This window comes from Toxorhynchites rutilus, chromosome 2 (assembly GCF_029784135.1).
Source record: "Toxorhynchites rutilus septentrionalis strain SRP chromosome 2, ASM2978413v1, whole genome shotgun sequence".
NCBI lineage: Eukaryota > Metazoa > Arthropoda > Insecta > Diptera > Culicidae > Toxorhynchites > Toxorhynchites rutilus.
Window position 1 is genome coordinate 93346730 of NC_073745.1, and position 22218 is coordinate 93368947.

The 22218-nt window shown below is 40.1% G+C and overlaps 1 protein-coding gene across 1 annotated transcript in view; it reads right to left on the reverse strand.

The window, feature by feature from the left end:
• LOC129770631 (homeobox protein six1b) overlaps nucleotides 1-22218 on the reverse strand; it is an 81228-nt gene that overhangs the window by 19638 nt on the left and 39372 nt on the right. Inside the window, exons 3-5 of the mRNA XM_055773591.1 lie at nucleotides 11628-11755; nucleotides 11263-11367; nucleotides 10774-10829 (exon numbers count right to left, since the gene is read on the reverse strand). Coding sequence (XP_055629566.1) covers nucleotides 10774-10829; nucleotides 11263-11367; nucleotides 11628-11755 — 289 coding nt within the window. The remainder of the gene's footprint in view (nucleotides 1-10773; nucleotides 10830-11262; nucleotides 11368-11627; nucleotides 11756-22218) is intronic.

A 22218-nucleotide genomic window follows, 5' to 3' on the forward strand; every position in this document is an offset into this window, starting at 1 on the left:
TACTGATTTTACCAGAACTCCGTGGATTTTGAATTTCCTCCTCCTCCTCTTTTCTTCTTTCATTTCTTCTTCTCCTTCTTGAATTATGGAGACTTTCAATGTTTGCAGTTCATTCGTCTCTAGCTCTTATAAGGGCCCTTGGAGACAACTCGATCCAAACTTTTTCTCCACCTGCCTTGACAAAGACACTTCATTGTTGTTCGACGCTCCTCAACAAACCGTGTCCGTGTCAGCAAACATCAAACGACGTTCTTGTAATGGATTTCCGAGTGGGCATCAGTTTAAATACAAATTTGTGATTTCATTAGCCTGTTTTCAAAGCAATTTTTAAGCTATTGAAACAAATTTTCGGGTCAACAGTTAAAAAGCATATAACTCTTAGACATTTTATCTTTTGAATAAAATCATTACAATCCATTTTGTTTAGCTGGAAAGGAATCGATTCCTTCTCGTAAACATCCAGCAAAAATAATACCCCCCTCCCCGCATATTAAAATCATTGATCGATTGTGTCATTCGTCAACAAATGATATTAAAATTCCTTCTTTCATCAAACAATATGGTTTCTTTGATATGGCGGAATATCCTCTACATCACGGTTTCTCAAAGTGGTCGATATTGACCCTTTGGGGTCGATATTGGTTTCTCAGGGGTCGACAAGATACAGTATAAGTTGTGTTACATGAACCAACTTGTTATAGGAATGGCTAATATTTGATTAGAAATATTAATATTGTTATTTGTAATAATCGTATTAATTACAGTTGATATTTACTGAATTTTATGCCTATGAGCAGTCTTCAGAATGCAACCCGGTGCTGATGTGTAACAGCTCTGGCAAATGAGCACGCTCCGAAACACAGATGAAATGTTTTGTTGTCAGCGCCGTTTTTGCGCCGTTTTAACGCTGAGTTTTACGCTGAAGTTTGCGCCGTGCTTGCGCTGTATTTCTATACTGCGCGCTTGAATCTGGATTGCTCTCTCTGTTGAGATACTTTTCTTCATACAAGCGTATACGGCTAGCATGGAGGCGCGCTGTTTTTTATGCTTTGCTTAGAGCGAGCGAAGACAAAGTGTGCGCTAGAATTTGATGTGTGTGTGTGTGTGTGTGTTCACCTCTCATATTCCCGCCACTTTCCAATCACAACTAAATGGATTTCCGAGCGAGCGCCAGCTTATATACAGATTTGTGTGATTTAAATAGTCTGTTTTAGAAGCATTTTTTAAGCTATTGAAACGAGTTTTCGGGTCAACAATTAATAAGCATATAACACGTAGACATTCATCTTTCGAATATAGGTGGCTATCATACCATTTCGTTCAGCTGGCAAGGAGGTACTAACGCTCAAAATCTTGTTGTTCCGGCGTAATGCTCTCGTTTTCAAAACCCCAGTATAGAAATGAAAGACGTAGTCCTACATTGAACGGAAGCGCTTCAGCAGGAAATCGATGCTCTAAGTTTTGAGGGATCAGAAGGGTATACACCGTTGATCGATTTGAACTATTCATTACTTAAAACGGCCAAAATGCAAAAAGAGTCAACACAATATAATTGTTCAATTTTTAGGTTCCATCACATTCGCTAAACCGGTTAACGATACGTCCAAAGCTGGGAATGACTGCATTAAACTGCTTACTCATTTGTCTTAATTCCTCTGACAATAGCCATTGTTTGCTTCGAGGGGCACGTCCTTGCTGAGTAACGCATTGATTCGCACGATTAAATTTAAAAATGGCTCAAGGGATAGTTTGCGGTAGATAGGCAAGATTTTTTCTATTATTTAGAAATTCCATACTGAATTGATTATTATAACAACAGTTCGAATTTTTCATCTTTAACCTGTATTATAGGTTTAAGATTATTGTTATATTGAAGCTCGTTTCTATATATAGGAAGTAGGAATCGACCCTTTGAGAGCTAATTGCCATGCATCAGAAACGAATCGAAGACCTTAAAACCAGAAGATCTGAATATGGTAATGAATTATCGAAATGCAAACGATTAATGTTTAACATTATTCTACAAAAAGCCTTAATACTTAATATTTTTCACAGTCCCATTAGACGTACAAAAGGCAAAATTCAGGCCGTTCAGTCATAATTTGAGAGATTTTTGCAAAAAAAAAAAAAATAGTGGGGTGATGTCCGAAACATGACCGCATTGTTTTTTTTCCAAAATATATTTTTTATTAAGGCACATGTGGCGTTAGCCTGACGGGGCCGGGAGTCCAATATTTTGACAACTTTTGGCTTACAACTATGTTAGTAATATGTAACCGATTACTCGCGGTTGTTCTCATAATTGGTATGTTGCAGTCTTCGATGCTCTATACGTGTGCCCGACACGGGCTACTTCCTATTGGGATGCAGCTGACCATTAATCAGCAACGCTCCCTAGTCTGTACCCCATATCTAGCGTGGTGCGTCTTTCTCGACTCGAGGAATCCAGGATAGAATGGTCACTAGCCGGCGCAATCATCAGTTCGTGTAGAGTTGTCATGAGCGGTACAACCTTTCGCTCTTGTTGAATCATCAGTGGACTGCACAACCTTTGGCCCGTGCATCTGTAAAGAGTGTGTGTATGTATTGCCGCGACTAAGTAAAAGTTTATCGATCGGATAGGAGGAATATGAAACGGGGACACAACGAAGGAAACATCATTAAACGTTGACATCGGCGTTTCTGAGGAACAGGTATAGATGAAGCAGAAGATCAGGATCCCGGCTACCTAAGATATCCCGGACGGGGATATCCGATTGTCTGCCTTTTGCTCTCAGTGCTCTAGAGAGCTGAGAGCGAGCAGCATGGAACCGGATACACGACCAGACAACATGCTCGATGTCGTGGTAGCCATCGCCACAATCACAAAGATTGTTTGCTGCGAGCCCAATGCGATAGAGATGCGCGTTTAGGTTGTAGTGATTGGACATAAGCCGAGATATCACGCGAATGAAATCACGACCTACATTCAATCCCTTGAACCATGCACTCGTCGAGACCTTAGGGATAATCGTGTGTAACCAACGACCGAACTCATCTTCACTCCACATGCGCTGCCAACTAACGAGTGTGTCCTGACGAGGAATGTGAAAAAATTCATTATAGGCAATTTGCCTTTCAAAAAGTGTGCCTTCTGAAGCGCCCACCTTAGCTAGCGAGTCCGCTTTCTCATTCCCCGGAATCGAGCAATGAGAGGGAACCCATGCTAAGGTAATCTTGAATAATTTTTCGACCAAAACACTCAATAGATGTCTTATTCTTGTTAGGAAATAAGATGAGCGTTTATCAACATTCATTGAGCGGATTGCCTCTATTGAGCTGAGACTGTCTGAAAAAATAAAATAATGGTCGATGGGCAGTGTTTCAATGATCCCTAGAGCATAGTATATCGCACCCATTTCTGCGACATACACGGAACAAGGATCTTTGAGTTTGAAAGAGGCACTGGAATTTTCATTGAAGATGCCGAAGCCAGTGGACCCGTTTATGTATGAACCGTCAGTAAAGAACATTTTATCAGATCCAACTTTCCCATATTTTTCCGAAAATATCGACGGAATAACATTGGAACGTAGGTGATCTGGTATTCCATGGATTTTTTGTCGCATGGACAGATCAAAAATGACAGAGGAATTGCAAAAGTATGGGAAGCAAACTTGGTTGGAGATGCCTGGTGAAGGGTGCACGTCGTGGGTAAGGTACTCATGGTATAAAGACATAAAACTTGACTGAGGAGTCAGTTGGAGTAGATTTTCGAAGTTATCAATCACCAATGGATTCATGATCTTGCAACGGATGAGAAATCTGTAGGATAATTCTGTGAACCGAAGAGTAAGCGGGGGTAATCCTGCCAAAACTTCGAGACTCATCGTATGTATCGAATGCAAACACCCCATGGCTATACGCAAGCAACGATATTGTATCCTCTCCAGCTTGAGAATATGAATCCTGGCAGCTGATCGGCAGCAAAAACTGCCATATTCTAACACTGACAATATCGTTGTTTTGTACAACTGAATGAGGTCTCCTGGATGGGCACCCCACCATGTTCCGGTTATTGTTTGGAGAAAATTGATTCTTTGCTGGCATTTCTGTTTCAAATACGCAATGTGTCTCCCCCAGGTACATTTAGAATCAAAATATACACCCAGGTATTTGAAAAACATAGAGTGTTGGATCGTTTTGCCGGATAGGTAAAGCTGGAATTGGGCGGGTTCGTGCTTCCTAGAAAAAACGACCATTTCAGTTTTCTCCGTAGAGAATTCGATACCCAGCTTGAGGGCCCACGTGAACAGATTGTTCATGGTATCTTGCAACGACTTTTGCAGAGCGACGGGATTAGTACCCGTGATGGAAATAACTCCATCGTCTGCAAGTTGTCTCAGCGTGCAGTCTCTAGTTAGACAATCATCCATACCATTGACGTAAAAACTGTACAAGAGGGGGCTTAGGCAGGAGCCTTGCGGTAGGCCCATAAAACTGTAACGAGAAGATTTTGAGTTGCCATGAGAGAAATTCATGTGCTTTTCTGACAGTAAATTGTACAGGAAATTATTCAGAATTGGTGAAAGTCCACGATTATGAAGCTTCTCTGAGAGAATTTCCATGGAAACTGAATCAAATGCCCCTTTGATATCGAGAAAAACGGAAGCCATTTGTTCTTTGCGAGCAAATGCAATTTGGATTTCAGAAGATAGCAGCGCAAGACAATCATTCGTCCCTTTACCTCGGCGGAAGCCAAACTGCGTATTTGACAGCAAATTGTTCGTTTCGACCCACTTGTCTAAACGAAGTAGAATCATTTTCTCTAACAATTTGCGAATACAGGATAACATTGCAATCGGCCTATACGAGTTGTGATCGCAAGCCGGCTTGTTGGGTTTCCGTATGGCTATCACTCTCACTTGTCTCCAGTCATGCGGGACAATATTCAGCTCCAGAAACTTGTTGAACAAGTTCAGCAAACGCTGTTTTGCCAAGTCGGGAAGATTCTTCAACAAGTTGAATTTAATCTTGTCCGACCCCGGAGCGGAATTGTTACATGAGAGGAGGGCAATTGAGAATTCTACCATCGAAAAATTCTCATAATCGCATTGGAGCGGAATATCGCGTACGACGCTTTGTGCAGGAACAGAATCGGGACCGCATTGTTAACGAAGGACTAATTAATTCTTTAGTACGAATATTAGGCAGCACTGACAGTGGTCGACGAATAAATGCTTCCACTGAGCGGCAAGAGCGATTCTCTAAGAAATTAAAAGCCAATTCAAGCAGATTGACAAATCGACTCTCAACATTAACATGTATTGTTGATTTTCCACTGTCTAGAGCGAAACTGAAACACTAAGCTCTAAGCATTTTTGAAGGAGAACGGTTGCCAAACCTGTCGTGAATTGGTGGAAAAATGAACTGGGATCGTAAAGCGATTCGTGGTTGAGGCTATTCGACTGAAAAGATCTGGTCAAACCGTATTCACGACAACGCCAGGCGTGCTGTTGAGCAGGTCATCAAAGCCGCACTCCAGCATCCGCCGTATTCTACATACCTTGCTCCGACCGATTACCATCTTTTCTGCTCCCTGTCAAACCATATGATGGGTGTTACCTTCGATAACGAAGAGGTTCTTTAAACTGGCTCAACACTTTCTTTGACACCAGACCAGGCGATTTTTGGCGGTACGGCATCAACAAATTGGTCGACAGGTGGGAAGAGGTTGTAAACAGCAACGGCGAATATATTAATTCATTAACTTTTTGATAAAATTATTGTTTTAGTTTAAATAAAAATCTTCGGTAAAAACGCTACGAACTTATGCCCCAACCCAATAGATTCAGTGTAGCAATGAATTGGTCAAACCAGAGTTACCAACATGTCATCATTTCGTTAAAAAGAAATAGGTTCCATAGGTTGTTTGTGCAGCTAGCCATCTTCCAGTGCAAGATGATTCGTAAACGTTTCTTTAGTTTTCTTCCTTGTGACACTAACCACGATGGTAAACATGAAACATGTTTGTGTCAAAACAATTTCCAAGGAATTTCAGTACCGAAATTCATTTCGAAAATGCAGCTGAATCACACAGAATTCTTGTTCAAGTTGGAATAACAAGCAGATATTGGTTTAACCTTTGGCCTGCAGCCCAGTCTCGGAGAAATTCATCAGCTGATACGGCGCGTTATGCACATGTCAGTCGATGTGTTGCGCCAGACCAGTGACTATTGTGAAGAAGTGAAAGACTGGCGACAGCGTATATATACGCCTTTAGTACTGAAAAGGTTGAACGCCTCAGAAATGATTTTGTTGTTGAAGATAATGGGTGTACCGTTTAAAATCTGCACATAATCAAATTGCTTTTTGCTTGATCCGTACAGTGCGTGCGCGAAAAAAGGTTTGCACGAGTTCTTCGAGAATAAGGATCGGTCGCATCGTGCCATCGGAGAAAAAGTTGAGAATCGCAAATTCCACGGTGTTTGGTATCATAAAACGGTTCGAAGAACGTCTGACTGTTGATCGGATGCCAAAATCCGGAAAAAAAGCTGTGAGGTCAGCGAGAACGATCACAAACGCAGTTCGAGATGTGGCTAAAAAGTTGGATGTGAGGAAGACTTTCGTGCAGCATACCAAAAACCGAACTGTAGTACGTACGTTTAAGGTACAGAAGTCCCCAAACCGTGGCGAGAAACAGAATACGGTCACAAAAGGTCGTGCCCGGAAGATGTACGACCAGAAGATAACGAAACCACACTGCTACGTAATGAAAGACGAGACATATGTGAAGGCGGAATTCAAACGGATTCCAGGAATATGTGACTGCCAAGGATAAGTTCGATGTTCTCGAAAACCTCCGGACACAGAAGCTGTCGAAATCGCCAAGAAGTGATTAATTTGGCAAACGATTTGTACTCACGGAAAGCGGAGTACACCTTTTGTTACCGCAAGCACCATGAATGGACAGGTGTACTTGGAAGAGTATCTCCAAAAGCGGCTTGTCTCTCTGCTGAAGGCTCATGACGGTCCGATGGTCTTCTGGCCAGATTTGGCATCATGCCACTACACGAAGGACGTGCTAGAGTGGTATAAGGTGAATTATGTCGATTTCGTGCCGGAATATCTGAACCCCTCCAAACACCCGGAACTGCACCCAATAGAAAAATACTGGATCATTAAAAAGGGGCGCCTTCTTAAACGACCTTAAGTGGTGAAGAATGAAAAAAAAATGAAGAAATCATGGGTTAACTGTGGATTCTGAGGTCGTGCATAACCTTATGGCTGGAGTGAGGGCCTCGCGCATTCGGATATAAATCAAATGAATGATGCTAAAACTAACTTTAAATGTTTGTTTTTACTCCCTGAAAATTTGGGGATAATCGTATGAAAACTCAAATTTTGAGAATATGTTTTGTGTGTGCGGATTTTAAACGGCACCCTTTACAGAACGCTCCACCGAGATAGTTGTATCAACCAAACGAATTCATCGTTTCGGAAGTGATTTTACAACACGGGAACGCTTGGCGACATGTCGCAGAGTCGGTGGAAATAGATTTGCGTATTCACCAATTATTGTTTTTCTGATTATCACATCTTGTTTTTGATGACACATGGCCTGGCTGGGCAGCACTTCTACGCGTATGAAGATATCAAAAATAGATCGATTTCTGGATTGTTCCAAAAACATGTCATTTTTTCAACGAGGAAAAATGCTGGTATAATGCGTGAATAACAGTATATGTCTTACAACTTTTATCTATATATATAAAAATGGATTTCTGTCTGTCTGTCTGATTCTTATGGACTCGCAAACTACTGAACCGATCTACATAAATATTGGTATGTAGGGGTTTTTGGGGCCGGGGAAGGTTTTCGTGATAGTTTGAGACCCCTCCCCCCTCTCTAATGGGGGGGGGGGGGTCTGCCATACAAATTAAACACAAATTTCTACATTACTCGGGAATTAATCAAGCAAATGAAACAAAATTTGGCATATGAAGGCTTTAGGGTGCAAAAAATTATTCTATGGTGGTTAGACTCTCCACCCCCCTCTCTAAGGGAGTGCTGCCATACAAATGAAACACAAATTTCTGCATTACTCGAGAATTATTCAAGCAAATTAAACCAAATTGGGCATATTGAGGTATTAGGGTGCAATAAATATTAGGCTGTCGAAAAAGTCCTGCGGTATTTCCGCGAGGTGTCGTTGTAAGCGCGTAGTTCTAGTTGTATTCATTGTATCGAGTCATACTAGAGCATCAAAGGACTTTCTTGTTGGAAAGGTATTCTTGCGCGCTATATTTAATATAGTCCTTGATAGTGTTTTGTTTGGTTAAGTCGTTCGTGAGTTATAGTGTCGCAAATATGGAGCAAAATAAAGAGAAAATCCGACATATTTTACAGTACTACTATGACAAAGGCAAAAATGCATCTCAAGCTGCCAATATAATTTGTGCAGTTTATGGACCCAATACAGTTTCCATTTCCACCGCACAACGATGGTTTCAACGTTTTCGTTCTGGTGTAGAGGTCGTCGAAGATGCACCACGCTCCGGAAGGCCTGTCGTCGAAAATTGCGACAAAATCGCTGAATTAGCCGAGAAATATCGGCATAGTAGCAGCCGTAGCATCGGCCAAGAGGTGGGGATAAGTCATCAAACCGTTATTAACTATTTGAAGAAGCTTGGATTCACAAAGAAGCTCGATGTATGGGTGCCACACACGTTGACGCAAAAAAACATCTTTGACCGTATCGACGCATGTGAATCGCTGCTGAATCGCAACAAAATCGACCCGTTTCTGAAGCGGATGGTGACTGGCGATGAAAAGTGGGTCACTTACGACAACGTGAAGCGCAAACGGTCGTGGTCGAAGCCCGCTGACCGCTGGCCAAGCCCTCATTAACGGCCAGGAAGGTTCTGCTGTGTGTTTGGTGGGATTGTGCACCAAGTGACTACCACCTGTTTTTTGTCCATGGCGAACGAGCTAGGTAGTCAGAAGTTAGCCAAATTTTGCATGTGAAGGTTTTAGGGTGCAATAAATGTTTCTATGATAGTTAGACTCTCCATCCCCCTCTCTAAGGGGGGCTGCCATACAAATGAAACACAAATTTCTGAATTACTCGAGAATCAATCAAGCAAACGAAACCAAATTTTGCATGTGGAGGTTTTAGGATGTAATAAATGTTTCTTTGGTGGTTAGACACTCCTCCCGCTCTCTAAGGGTGGGCTGTCATACAAATGAAGCACAAATATCAGCATAACTCGAAAACTGATCAAGCAAATGGAGGCAAATTTGGCATGTGAAGGTTTTACGGGGCACGAAACGTTTCTATGGTGAATACTCTCCTTTCCCTTCTCTAAGGGGGGCTGCCATACAAACGAAACACAAACTTCTGCATAACTCGAAAACTAATCAAGCACAATTTGGGATGTGAGGATTTTTGGGTATGAGAAATGTTTCTATGATGGTATGACACCCTTCCAAACATGATAATTGAAAATTTTCGGAAAACTCTGAAGGAAAAAGTGTAAAATCGGAAAATTTAATTCCCATATGTTCTACAATTACATAGTGACAAGTGCTGTTAGTCCATTTGATGTTTGCGCTAGCGAAATTGATCTTTGTTCGAAACTGACAAACTGACGAAACTTTGACTAAAATTTATTCCATGTAACGGAGAAATATGTTATTTGAAAGTGGTTGAACAATCTTGAACGAGAATTGTGTCTGAAAATAATCTGATATTCTAATGATGAGATTTGTTAGAAATACTAGGAATTTTATAGTAAAAGGTAAATTCAACGGGGTCGATTAAAAGATCAATCAATGAACAGTTCTGCGATTGGACCCATGAACTTGCTCATAATAAGAAAACGTGAATGTTTGAAGGTATTGATAACAAAAAACAAATTTTGGGCGGGACGAAGTTTGACGGGTCAGCTAGTTTTAAATAAAACAGGACTTTCACAAAGGAACAGCGATAATAAAATTCAAGATATTCTTGAAAGAGGTATTGTATTGTAAACGTCAATAGATTTGAAACAATACACAATAATAAGCGTTGCTACATTCATAAAACATTTCCACATTCTCTAAGACAAGAAAGCAGGGCTCTATACCCGCTTATCCACGAGGCCGTAGGACCGTAGAAAGGTAGCGAGCCGTACTCGTACACACAGCACATAGCTCTACTGCACACCACCACCCTGTCAGCCAGCAGAAGCGAATGGAACGAGTGAAAATCCATATTGTGGTGGCCGTAATTTGATATTTTTATTTACATTTTATTTGTCTCCCTTTCCAATAAGTTGCGCTCTCCCAACTGCCGCTGTCTTTTCCTCTTCATTTTCATCCAGCAGCATGGGAAGCCCTGATCCGTTGTCGGCTCTGGGCGAGGGGTAGCCGATCCCAAACGCGAGTGACGTGTACACTGCGAAGCGTCTCAAACAATAACTTCAACTTCCTTCATTTGTGCTTTTTCAAGATCACTTATTGTATGACGAGAAGCATATCATAAAAGCAAGATATCGCCTTGATTAGATTTGTATCACGGAGGGGAAGAAAGTGTGTGAGATTGCTGTTAATAAGCAGCGACCGAGATGTCATTATTTTTGTCACATCTTGTTCTTTCGGTAGAAACAAAGCCTTCAATTAGATCCTATCTTTCATCCTCCTAATTGACACGTTGTTCAGCGCACCGACAAACGATTTAATGTTTCTACGTTGATTTCTCAATAACATCGCTGATTGGGACTTGAAATCATATCATTGTTGAAAGATACTTACTCTTTGTGCTCAGCTGCTCGGTCTCGTTGTCGTCGGTTTTTGAACCAGTTTGAGACCTGCGGGATCATGAGAAGAAAATTGTGGTTAATATTTTGTTGTCTACAATGATGCATTCTCAAAAAACAATTGAGATTTGTCAAATAATGATAATGATAGTATACCGCGACGAAAAACAAACGAGCTAAAACAGATCAATATTATCAAACGTCATAAGTTATCGGAGAAAGGATAGATCGAAAAATATCAAATTTCAATCCATCTACTCTCGAAACAATGTTCAGTAGTTAAAAACCAAAAATAAAGAAAACAAAGCAAGAAGAATGCTAATGTTATTATAACAAGAGCTTCTTCTCGTCCATCATCTGCTACATGATACAAGCACCTAAAGGATTTTACCGCGCAGGGCACTCATTGTTCATCTTGTTCGTACAGAAAAAAAACAATAATCAAAAATTAAATGATAACGCCATCCGGCTGCCTCGGTCTTACCTGAGTGGTAGTTAATCCGGTAGCCTCGGCCAACTCCCGCTTCTCTCTCGGCGAGGGATAAGGATTATGGGTGTACCAATCGCGTAGAACCGATCTTGATTTTTCCTGGAAGATAACGCGGGGAAAATGTACACGAATAAATACATTTGGATCGAACCTAAATTTGCTGCTTCAGTGGTTTTGGGCTATTTGGCTCTTGTTTTATTTTATTTCTCTCGAACTGCTAGGAATGCTTTTAATAAGATTTCACCGTCAAATTGCCTTCAGCTAGGATTAGATGAGTTTGGGACAATGGCAGACACAATGAACCCGTAGGAAATTATGTGTTTTGTGCCTTTTTATGCTGTATGAAACACTTGACTCACCTTGAAGCAGTAGCTAGTCTCCTCGCCGTCCCATATCGTCCGGGGTAGAGGGAACTTGCGTCGTACCCGGTACTTGCCAACGGCTCCAAGCGGTCGACCACGAAGCTTCTCCGCTTCCACGTAGTGGGCTGCCAATATACAGAAAAAAAAAACGTTCGAGAAATGTGGTGATAAAATTTAACAGGGTATCGATTATGATATCCCGTGCAATAAATCCGATTGGATTCACTGGAAGTCAATTAATTCGTATGAGAAATAATTGATATATTGTTTGACTCAATATGTTTCTGCAAATACTATCAGAATGTGCATTGCTGGATTTGACTTAGAATGAAACTCCTAGTAACACATATTGAATAGTCGTTGAAATTTACCACAAATATGCACAATTTATAAATTGGCCAACGCTAGCTGATTAGATTTCGAGCCACAGTCGATAAAGAAAGCTTCGCTATGAATTGATCTTGGTGCAGTGAGGAGTTATGGATTAGAGATTATGGACAGCCGTTTATCCATAATCTCTAATTCAAAATTAGAACAATCTGACCGAATCTAAGTTCAACGATCGTTTGTCGATATTTTCCATTGATCAATTAGTACATTGAAAAGATCGCTGATCCTGATAAAATAAAACAATTTGATTGTATGGGGTTGCCCGAAAAGAAATTGCCGATTTTTTCATAACAAATAAAATACTTTTTTGTACAAAAAATGAACGTATAAAGATGGGATGTACAACATTTTAAAGTTTAAACTCTCAAGTTTTGGAATATTTTATGAACAAAATTTTTATTTTGGTGTGTGTAGATGTAATCTACAAAAAATATCGGGAAGAAATTTTTATTTCGATTTTTTGACGTAGGACTGCGTCTTACATTAAGGGTGCCAAATCACAAAGCAGGTCACGTTTTTATGAAATAAAGTTAACGTTAATAACTATTTTTGCCGCGAACGGATTTTAACGATTTGCATACCAATAGAATCGGAAATTTTCTAAGATTTGTTTGATATGCTATACATTACAATCCCATAACCTGTATATAGTTTAAATTGATGAAAGTTGGAAGCCTTCCCACTTCCCCATATATTTGTCCTGTCCATTTGTGTGCTTTGCCGAACAGAGCTGTCAGCAACGGGCAACTTATGCAGCCGCTAGGATAGAAACAACGAAGGGGGATAGCGAAAAGAGAATATTTGCGAAGTAAACTCCACCCTTGCATAGTAAGTAAGCTAACGCTAGCGTATAAGTATTGCACCTCCTTTGAGGAAAATTCTCAAAATCTTTCTGTGCCCGAAACAACAAAGGTCGCTTATTCTGCTCTTTTGTGTTTTATGTTTCCCCTCGAGCTGTGAACACTAGCGAATATTTCACTTGAAGTACATCTGGCATTGCAATTAACACAACCATCCGAGCCATGGCAAAGCAGGCGAAAAAAGAGAAGAGTGCAAATGACTATAGGTCGCTTCTAGCCATCAGTGTTTGGTTTTGTGTATGTTGCTTGTTTTCGTTGCGCGAAACTTAGAACATGTTCCTTTCTTGTACATGTGAATAGCACACCTTCGATATTTTTAATTACCATTCGTATTTGCTCTCGTGCGCATCGGCTCTGTTCTGATGCAACAAGCTCCGATCTTTGTTGACGGTTTTGATCGAGAGTCGAGAAACGATTTTTCATAAACGGTCATTCTTGCGATGTTTCATTTTTATCGCTGCAGCTGTGTGCATCTGTTTGACGAGTGTTTGATGTTCGTTGAATGGCGATACACGGAAGATACCTTTGTCAAATACTCAGTGCAATGCGTGCATTGATATAAAGAAACAAATTGCGACATATGATCAATTAGTGTATTGTTCTCGCAAAGGCAAGAAAGAATCGTTGCTTCTCGAAATGATTTTACAAAACCACGTAAACCATTAAACCATTTCAGGGTCTCCGGAACTTTTTACTAAAGAGTTATTTATGAAATTTCGACGTACTCGCAAATAATATCCGAAATGATAAACCAACAAATTTAAAAAAAAGATTGCGTAGTCCTACGTCCTAAGCGGTCGTGTCTCGGATACAACCCCTCGATGTTTCTGTTTTTTTTGACGTAGGACTACGTCTAACCGGAAGATAGGGGGTGAAATGGAAATCTAGGCACTGAACAAGTAGGAAAAAATGCAAGATTTGGAACGCTTATAACTCGAGCATTTCTCAATAGATCGCAAAAGTTTTTGCATCAATTGATAGGAAATATATCTACGCATCTATCATAACGAATAACATTTCATTTTTCTTGAGATAAATAATTGAATAATTGTGAAATATCAAGCATTGTCAAAATGCACTATGTGCCCATTTTTGATTGGTCCATTTTGTGCTCCTCAAATCGTACCGACCAAAACGGGCAACCAGAGCAGCAGCGAAATAGAATGAAGCACGATTGGAAAAGAAAAAGAAAAAAATGAACGAAACATTGGTCGCAGTCTCACACATGCGTAATTCTTGAGCCAGCCAGTCAGCTTAAAAATCCCCGCTCCGCTGCCGTAAGGATCATTCTCATCCAAACCGTACACCACATCGGTTCGCATCACAACACATCAACAAACCAACCCAAGCAGCCATGTCTGGACATGGTAAAGGAGGAAAAGTGAAGAGAAAGGCAAAATCCCGCTCGAACCGTGTTGATCTGGAGTTCCCCGCAAGTGTAGCTAGGCCGAGCGCGTTAGTACCAGTGCACCAGTCCACCTAGCCGGCGTTATATAGTTTCGGCCGCCGAAGTGATCGAGTTAGCTGGCAAAGCTGCTCGCGACGAAAAGAAAACCCGCATTCGGAACAGAACACATCAAGACAACAGGCAGTTGCAGCGAGTGGCAAACGCAATCGCAAAACGGCATCAGGTAGCAGAAGAAAAAAGTTGTTCTTTATACAAACTGCTTTGGTGGCAAATCCAGAACAAGGCGGCATCGAGGGCGTTCGAATAGGTTTTTTTTTTCAAAACCACGAGTACAAAGTTTTGTAAATTGGAACCATTCCATAAAACAAGGCGCTTTTCAGGGCCATTAAACCTTCCAAAAAAGAGTTTAGGAAATACAGTTTAATGCTTTCTAAAACATTATCCAAAATAATAATAAAACACAAATTGATTTTTTCATAATTTGTTTGCCAGGATCTGATGAGTATGTGAATTTGGCAGTTGTTCTGAGCTTATTGATAGTTGGTAACTTTCCAGATTATTCAATTTTCACCAATTCTTAAATTGTTTCCAGATTGAAAGTACAGTAATTTACAATTAGTTCGACATTTAGCTAATTGGACGGACATGTAATGCGACTTATTTAGTTGGACATTTTTGTAAACATAGAGATCCAAATTATGACCTCACATTGAAAGTCGACACTGTACCACTGTCATCGCAAATGTTCAATTACAGGTTAAAATCGCCTCCAATGCGACACTGAGTGGCGCTTCGGTACGTCGCATTGAATGTAATTTACTGTACAACATGTCACAAAGCTGGATGGGAAGAAATTTTCCAACTGTGAAAGCTGTGGCGAGTGGCAACAAATCGCTAAACAGGAAGGTTTAGCCGAACAACATGGGGATATCGAGTGATAACAAAACAATAAACTCTTTAGATTGAAGATAATTTTGTGATCCTGAAAAGGACCCTTTTTAGCCTGGACTCGCCTCTTTGGCTGAGTCTGCCGATTTGTCTCTATCCTGTGAGTGTGTACCGCTAGAGTATAAAACACGCGGACCCCAAAAAAATATCTTATTTTCTTTCAAACCGTAAACCCGTGTGGTTGTACGGCATCGGCATCGTGGACGTAACAAAGGAGGACAAGTTAAGGGAAAGGCAAAGTCTCACTCGAACCGTGCAGGTCTCCAGTTCCCTGTTGGTCGCATTCACTGATTGCTCCGCAAGGGTAACTAGGCCGTACGGATTGGTGCCGGAGCACCAGTATACCTAACAGCGATTATAGAGTTTCGGCCGTCGGAGTGCTCGAGTTGGCTTGCAAAGCTGCTCACGACAATCAGAAAACCCGCATCAAGAACAGAGCAGCTTCGGTTCGGCGCTCATCAAGGCAACAATTAGTTTCAGTGAGTGGCAAAGTGTTTCTCCGGCACGTCGCATTAAATGTAATTTACTGAACAACATGTCACAAGCTGGATGGGAAGAAATTTTCCAACTGTGAAAGCTGTGGCGAGTGGCAAACGCAATAGCTAAACAGGAAGGTTTAACCGAACAAGATGGGAATATCGAGTGATAACAAAAACACAACACCAAAAGTTCTTTTCAGAACCATCAACATATTCATAAATAGTAAACAGTAAACTAATCCATTTTTCAGGTAGATAGGTAGGTATTCACGTAGGAGAAGAAAATAAAACAATATATTTAAAATATATATTTAACAAAAGCTGTCCCCTTTGTATAGTCCTACGTCACTCCGGTTATGTCCCCGACATTACCCACCCGTCTTTTTTTAAAGATTTTGAACTAATACAATTTTTTGCCAACTAATTCAATAGAAAATTAAATATCAAAAAGTTAGCCTTATCAACACGCTTTCATTTGATTTCTATAATATTTCTGTAGGACAGAGGTTTTCAACCTTTTTTGTTCCATTTCTCCCTTTACGAAAATTAATACCAGTGCTTCCCCCCTTTCAGTATTTTGAAATAAATTCTGTAGCCTATCAGTAAAATGATGAAAGAATGCAAACGGCTTTTAAGTTATATTCGCACCAAATATGATTTTGTACTTATATCTGATTACAAAAAAGATATATAAAGTCAGTATGACACCTGCGCCTGAACGATTTCCGCCAAAATAGTAATTCTTGAGAACTTTGTCGAAAAGCACACCTCACGTCATTTTCGATATCCACTTTGTTACGGTGTTTTATTTCCATCGGCAGCATTGTAGAAAATCCAGATTCACATAAATACTACACACAAGACAACAACATTCGTAACGCTAAATCCGCATATCAGGATAAAAATCTATCATTTGTAGATTGATGAGTTTGTTCGGAAATTTATCCGAAACTTTCATCACTGCCAGTCGGGAGGGATTTCAAACCATGTACTGTACTATTTCGTCGTCTGTTCTATCATTATCACTGACGAAAGTCTTTAAATCATTGTGAAGTTGTTCAATTGAACATTACATTTCAAGTTTGGAAATGTTTGCCGAGGATCGCAACTTTCCAATAAAGTTTATGGAGCAGTTTTTGCTAATCATTGTCAAATTCAAAGCGAAATAAATGTGCAATAGTCCCTTGCAGAATTCCCCCCTTTTAATTAACCCACCGGTTGAAAATCACTGCTGTAGGACATTTCAATACAGCGATATTTTTGTTTGAATGAAACTTTTTCCCTTCGTCTTTAATGATTAAGAGCCCCCGCAGCGTAATGTTAGTGAAAAAGCTCAATTTATTTTTTTCGTAATGCAGCTTATTTTGAGGTCAATGTAATGGGGGCGAGGCCCCCATCTAACGCGATCCGAGTCTGCTGTCGATCCGTCGTCGGAAGCGGTGGCCTTTTGCAAGCAAACCTGTGTTCCGCTGATTTCCCGGTTAGATTGAAACATAGTAGATTATCATTTAGTGAGACCTTCGAGAAGTAAACTTCGTTGGATTAGAGGCGAATGAACTGCAATGTTTAAAGTCTCTTAAAAACAAAGAATGAAAAGCAATGAGTGTGGGACGGCATACGTTTTCGTGGGGCATTACGTTTGTCCGATTCATTTTTGTTTTGAAATATATTATTCTTTGCAATTCAAAACTATTGTAAAGGGTGTGTCACATCAAATTGCATCACGGAAAAAACGCTGTAGAAATTTAATTTTTAGGAATTATATCTTCAGCTTTCGCTTATAATCAGATAAGAGTGTATAGATCACGTTGGCCATGCTTCACTGTCAATTTTTCGTAAATTTGGAAAAATGTCGTCGAACGAAAAAGAGCGTCGTGAATTAATCCTGCGCACTCATTTCGAGAGTCCGGAGTTGTCACATAGGGACATCGGTAAGATGCTGGGAATCGTCCAATCCACGGTGAAGAACGGAAAAAATGGATGCTCCGTCAGTGAAAAAGATCATAAGCGCGTAGTTAAGCAGTTTAGACGTGATCCGAGAAGTTCGGTCCGGGATGTCGCCAATAAGCTGAATTTGTCAAGTTCATTCGTCCAGCGGACCAAGCAGCGGGAGGGCCTGCGTACATACAAGGTTCAGAAGGCTCCTAACCGCGACGAAAGGCAAAACATGGTGGGGAAGACGCGAGCCCGTAAGCTGTACACCGAAATGCTGACGAAGCCGCATTGCCTGGTAATGGACGACGAAACCTACGTCAAAGCGGACTTTCGTCAGCTGCCGGGCCTGTTGTTCTTCTCCACAGAGGACAAATTCAGCGTTCCGGAGGAGATTCGCAAGCAGAAACTATCCAAGTTTGCCAAAAAGTACATGGTGTGGCAAGCGATCTGCTCTTGCGGAAAGCGGAGCGCCCCCTTTGTGATGACCGGCACGGTAAACGGGCAGGTTTATCTTAAGGAGTGCCTACAGAAGCTCTTACTACCACTATTGAAGCAGTACGAGGGCCCGACCATCTTCTGGCCGGATCTCGCTTCGTGCCACTATTCAAAGGACGTGTTGGAGTGGTACGAAGCCAACGGGGTCACCTTCGTGCCAAAGGAAATGAACCCGCCCAACGCGCCGGAGCTTCGCCCAATAGAGAAATATTGGGCGATTATGAAGCAGGCCCTCCGGAAGAACCCAAAAGTTGTCAAATCGGAGGCGGACTTCAAAAAAAACTACAACCTGACGTTGTACAGAACCTTATGGACGGGGTAAAGAGGAAGGTGCGAGCATACGGGCTTGGGCTCGAAGTATGAATAAAAAGAAAATGCCAAAAGTTGTTTAATAGTTTTTATTTTACTGTCTAAAATTTTCAAAGCGATCGGTCTACTGGGCGAATTTCTACAGCGTTTTTTCCGTGATGCAATTTGATGTGACACATCCTTTACCATGTTCTGAAGAGATTTCCATACTTTTTTCAAGGAATCGGTAAACGAACCGTTTTTTTTTTGTTATGTGAAAATGCAATGTGCCAAATAATCGTCTTCTGTGAGAAACGTTGATCGATGAATCGATTTTTTTTCTGCATTTTTGGGAAGCAAAATTTAGCATTTATTCGATATTTGATTTCGTAGGATAGTTACACCTCAAGGGATATACACCCTTATGCTTGTTTACGGCCGTATCTGACTTTCGATCGAACGGCACGATTCGAACATGTTCGAAAAATGTATTCTTGTTTTCGTTTGAATCCGTTGGAACCAAACTTTTTTTAAACGTAAATAAGTTGACGTAATCAAATGCACTTCAACTTCTCTAAACAAAAAGAGCTGTGCAGGGAAATTTAGGATAATCGAATTATCAAACGGATGTCAACAATAATATTTTTCGTACTTATTCAGGGCTCAGTTGCCTTTTTGCCTTTTTGTGGTTTTATTGCATTCGGTTTTGCAGTTTTAGGTTGTGACTTTAGCTTCGTAAAATGGATACCGTATTACTAGGTTATACCGCAGTGATGGAGGACAACACTCGATCTCTAAGAACTAGCAGAAGCAATTTTAGAGAGAAAGCGTAGATGGGTTGGGCCTATGGTCTCGGACGGGAGCTTAACGTAGGATTGTGACAGTTTATAGTAATTGCAGTTTAAATGAGTTTTTTCATTATTCAGAAATCTGTAGTTTTTACTCATTTTATACTTCAAATGGAGGTCCTCGAAAAACCGTTTCTCGGGCTTGAGCTCGGGTGGACTGTACTATTCGTAGTTGCTCTTGGTTAATGATCTGAATCAGCGAAATTGCACAAAGAACACACTGAATGACGCTTGGGAGTAGCAATCAATTCCCATTGTGCAAATTTTGGTGATTCTAGCTTTGAACAGTCAATAACGACGCCGGCCACATCCTTACAGGCACCAGGGCAAGGGAAGGAATGTTGGTATGATATTCGCCTCCCGAAGGCCAGAAGGTTCTAAATGATTGTTGGTTTGATGTTGACGACTCTATAGCGTAGTTCCCTAGCGATTATCATGGAAGGGATAGTTGTTAGTGGGGAGAGGTAAGAATCAGGATTCACTGAGGTAAGTGATGTGATTATGTAAACGCGAACTATCGAAATGACACGAAAAACCGAAAATGTCTTGTGTCACAACACGTGGCAGAGATTATCTTCGGGTATCCTGAGAAATTAATTGGAACGACCATATATTCTATTATTGAATGTACATACTTTTTATCGAAATTCAATCGTGACGGCGAAGAGTTTATTTTGGGAGACCTGAGAAGGTAACCGATAGAACACCTCTAAAACCAATGGACCAGTGAATATTTAATAATCTTCGCGCGTACTTGATATCTAACTACAATCGCGACGGTGAAGAGCTATCTTTAGGAAACCTGAGAAGGTAACCGAGAAAATTCATATAAAACCGATTAGATAAGTTATATACTTCGTTATTCATCCCACCTACTCTTTATTGAACTACAATCGCGAAAGCGGAGAGTTATCTTTTGGAAACCTGAGAAGGTAACCGAAGGTTCCTACAAAATCAATCGAACTGTTTATATATTTCGTTAATCATCGAGCGAGTGAGCTTGAGCTTGAGCTTGGGTAGACTGTACAATTCGTTGTTGCTCTCCGTGATTCACCTGAACCAACCAAATTGCACAAAGAACACACAGAATAACGCTTGGGACTAGCAAATCATTCTCGTTGTGCAATTTTTGGTGATTCGAGCTTTTAATGGTCAATAATAACGCCGGCCACGTCCTTACAGTCACCAGGGGAAGGGAAGGAATGTTAGTATGATATTCGCCGTCCGAAGGCCAGAAGGGTCACCTCTATAGCGTGGTACCCTAGTGTTTATCATGGAAGGGATAGTTGTTAGTGGGAATGGTTAGGAAAAAATCAGGATTCACTGCGGTAAGTGATGTGATTCTAAAATCTTAAATTGGAAAATTTTTTAATTTTTAAATATTTAAATTTTTAAATTTTTATATTTTAAATTTTTACATTTTTAAATTTTCAAATTTTAAAGTTTTTAAATTTTTAAATTTTAGAATTTTTAAATATTTAAATTTTGAAGTTTTCAGATTATCTGATTTTAATTTTTTGATTCTTAGATTTTTAGAAATGTAATTATTTGTATTTTTTGGTTTTTAAACCAAAAGCAATTCGATCAGAAGCAGCCACATTCTGCAAAACATCCGAAAACAAACCATACATATTCTTACTCTATTATTCTACAACTGCCAGTCTCAGTCAGTCAGCACCCTCCCACCAAAAAGCCCAACGTCAGCCCCTAGGGGCCGACGCCGGGTTCAACGCATCAAATTTTGAGATTTTTTTCGTTAATCATCGAGCGTGTGGTGGAAAAAAAGGAAAAAAATTAAGAATTAAGTAAAAAAATAATCATACTGTTCAAGAATTAGGATTGAAAATTCAATGAATTATAATCCAAATAATTCATCAACTAAAGAATTGAGTAATGATGGAATTAAAGAACTGGAAAATTTAAACCGTTTAAAATAATTTAACAAATGTATATAAGGTTGATGTATGACAAAAAAAAATTCTCTGCAAACACTGCACGCTATGTCGATGCCACCACTGGAATGGTGGCCACCTAGCGGCCCGCATGCTGGTTTGAAAAATGATGGTTTTTTTTCATTTCAGTGATAAATGAATATAGATAAAAAAAATCTTCAAAAAACTCAGTAAAAAAACTTTATGAGTAATTCTTGTTAACCGTGTGTTTTCAATGTGATTATTGTTTATTTCCTTTCCTATATATTCAAATTCAACCTTCTGACAGTTATTTTTGTTAGTAACGTTTGCATTAAAAAATGTACGAAAATTGCCGAATTTTCATGGGTTTACCTTCACATGGTCGGTGTTAAGTCAGACCGGACCATGTGACATTTTTATGATTTCGAGAAAAACGAACATAAAGTTTAATGCTCTGCAATTTTCAAAACATTTAATTTTTTCATTCAATATTGTTCTCAGAAATGTTAGCTACTCTCTGGCAATACTTTTACGTATGATAGTTGTAAAAAAACATCAAGTATCATACCAAAAAAGGCAGTTATTTGGCTACGTATACATAGTCCACTCTGACTGAACCAATTGAAGCATTTTTTAAGAGTAAGTTCACTATGACTGAACAATTTCGAAATATTTCTCAATCAACTAACAGCTGTGAGTCAAAGTGTGCCATATTGCTATGAAAATCAGAGTGAGAAGGATTCTGAGTTTGGAACTGCATACACATTTGTTTACATTCAGCATAATAGTCTCTGCCATCTACTGCATGAATATGATTGCACGGCAATCATGCTAAGCATAAACAACCCATTTTCAATCTTCTTAGACAGTATTCGTCAACAGAATCGTCAAATTTGAATTCATTGTCATCGCTACAGCCTAAATCGCACTCTGAAATAGTACATTTTGCGATCATTCACACTGAAGACCAGCATTTTTCACTGATCCGTTCAGTCCGAGTGGACCAAGTTTATTTTTTCATATA